The sequence below is a fragment of the Galeopterus variegatus genome, unplaced genomic scaffold (genome assembly GCF_000696425.1).
Source record: "Galeopterus variegatus unplaced genomic scaffold, G_variegatus-3.0.2 Scaffold4781, whole genome shotgun sequence".
Taxonomy (NCBI): Eukaryota; Metazoa; Chordata; class Mammalia; order Dermoptera; family Cynocephalidae; genus Galeopterus; species Galeopterus variegatus.
In genome coordinates, this window is record NW_007730892.1 from 99,122 (window position 1) to 100,313 (window position 1,192).

Here is a 1,192-nt window from a genome sequence, read left to right on the forward strand (position 1 = left end):
GTTGGCAGCTGCCGCCGCGCCTCCCGGCGCGTAGCCGTTCCAGTCCTCTCGGAGCGGGGCACCGTACGCCGCCGGCCAGGACGGCCCCGGGGACTGCGCGCTGTCTAAGTTCGCTGCAGCCGCGGCTGCGGCCGCCACGTGGTAACCGCCGTAGTCCGGGTACTGCGGGGGGCTGACGAAGTTCTGCGGCGCCAGGTTGAGGCTGCCAGAGTGGCGCACGGAACTGGGGTACATGCTCACGTCCTTGTCCAGGAGGTAGCTCACGTACATGGTGGCGAGGGCCCGAGAGCAGACCTCACCATGCTGCCTGGAGACGGACGCTGGAGGCTGCCGGGGGCGCGGATAGAAAGGGGCGAAGGGGCGCGAGGAGCCGCGGGTGGCTGCGCCCCAGCCCGCGGTGCTCCGCTGGCTCCTCGCGGTGCTTCTGCCTCCGAGGCGGTCCCTCCCTCTGGCCTGCCTCCTGCCTCCCTCCCTCCCTTTCTTCCGTCTTTCCTCCCACCTCCTTCCCACTAGGCTGCAGAGGCGGGGAAGACCCGCCACCGGCTGGCGTGCGGAGCCCCAGGCTGGCGGCCTTACGTGATTAACGAGTGTTTACAAGACTCTATTAGTAATGACACAGACACCAATGGCTGGAGACGTCGAGGCGCAGCGCACATTCAGCGCACACCCCCTCGAAATACGATTTGCATTTTAAAAGATAAGGTGGGGGGGAGCTCGCGAGAGGGCAGCGTCCTGATCTCAGCTAAATATTCAAACCTTTATTGTTAAGAGCTTCCTCCTTCCAACCTGGTGCACTTTAACCTCCAATCACAGGTTCAAAGAATGAAATCAAGAGACTTGCAAAAGAGGGGGAGAGAAAGAGCTATCTTGGTGGGAATCTGGGCTTGGAGACAGGAGCAGTCGTGTTCGTGCATTTGCAGGGAAGGGGGCGGTTAAGCAACTGCTTCTGTCCCAGAGAGAAAAGAAAAGGGAATCCATTGCTTTGAAGAGAACGTTTCTGAGCAAGCAGGGTGGTGACAAGCAGAACCCTAAGAGAGCGGCCAATTCTTTCCCTCCCGGCGCCCCTGGCCAGGACGACTGCAGCCCCGAACAACTGTCACCGCTATTCATTTATTTTCTTGCCCAAAGAAGTCACTCGCCTTTCGATCAAGATAAATTGTGACTCTAGCTTCAGGCTACATCTTTGAATTCA

The 1,192-nt window shown here is 59.6% G+C and overlaps 1 protein-coding gene across 1 annotated transcript in view; it reads right to left on the reverse strand.

Annotated features, from left to right (window-relative positions):
- Window positions 1-270, reverse strand: part of CDX2 (caudal type homeobox 2) — a 6,558-nt gene extending 6,288 nt beyond the window's left edge. The window contains exon 1 of the mRNA XM_008588344.1: window positions 1-270. Coding sequence (XP_008586566.1) covers window positions 1-270 — 270 coding nt within the window.
- Between the last annotated feature and the right edge of the window lie 922 nt (window positions 271-1,192).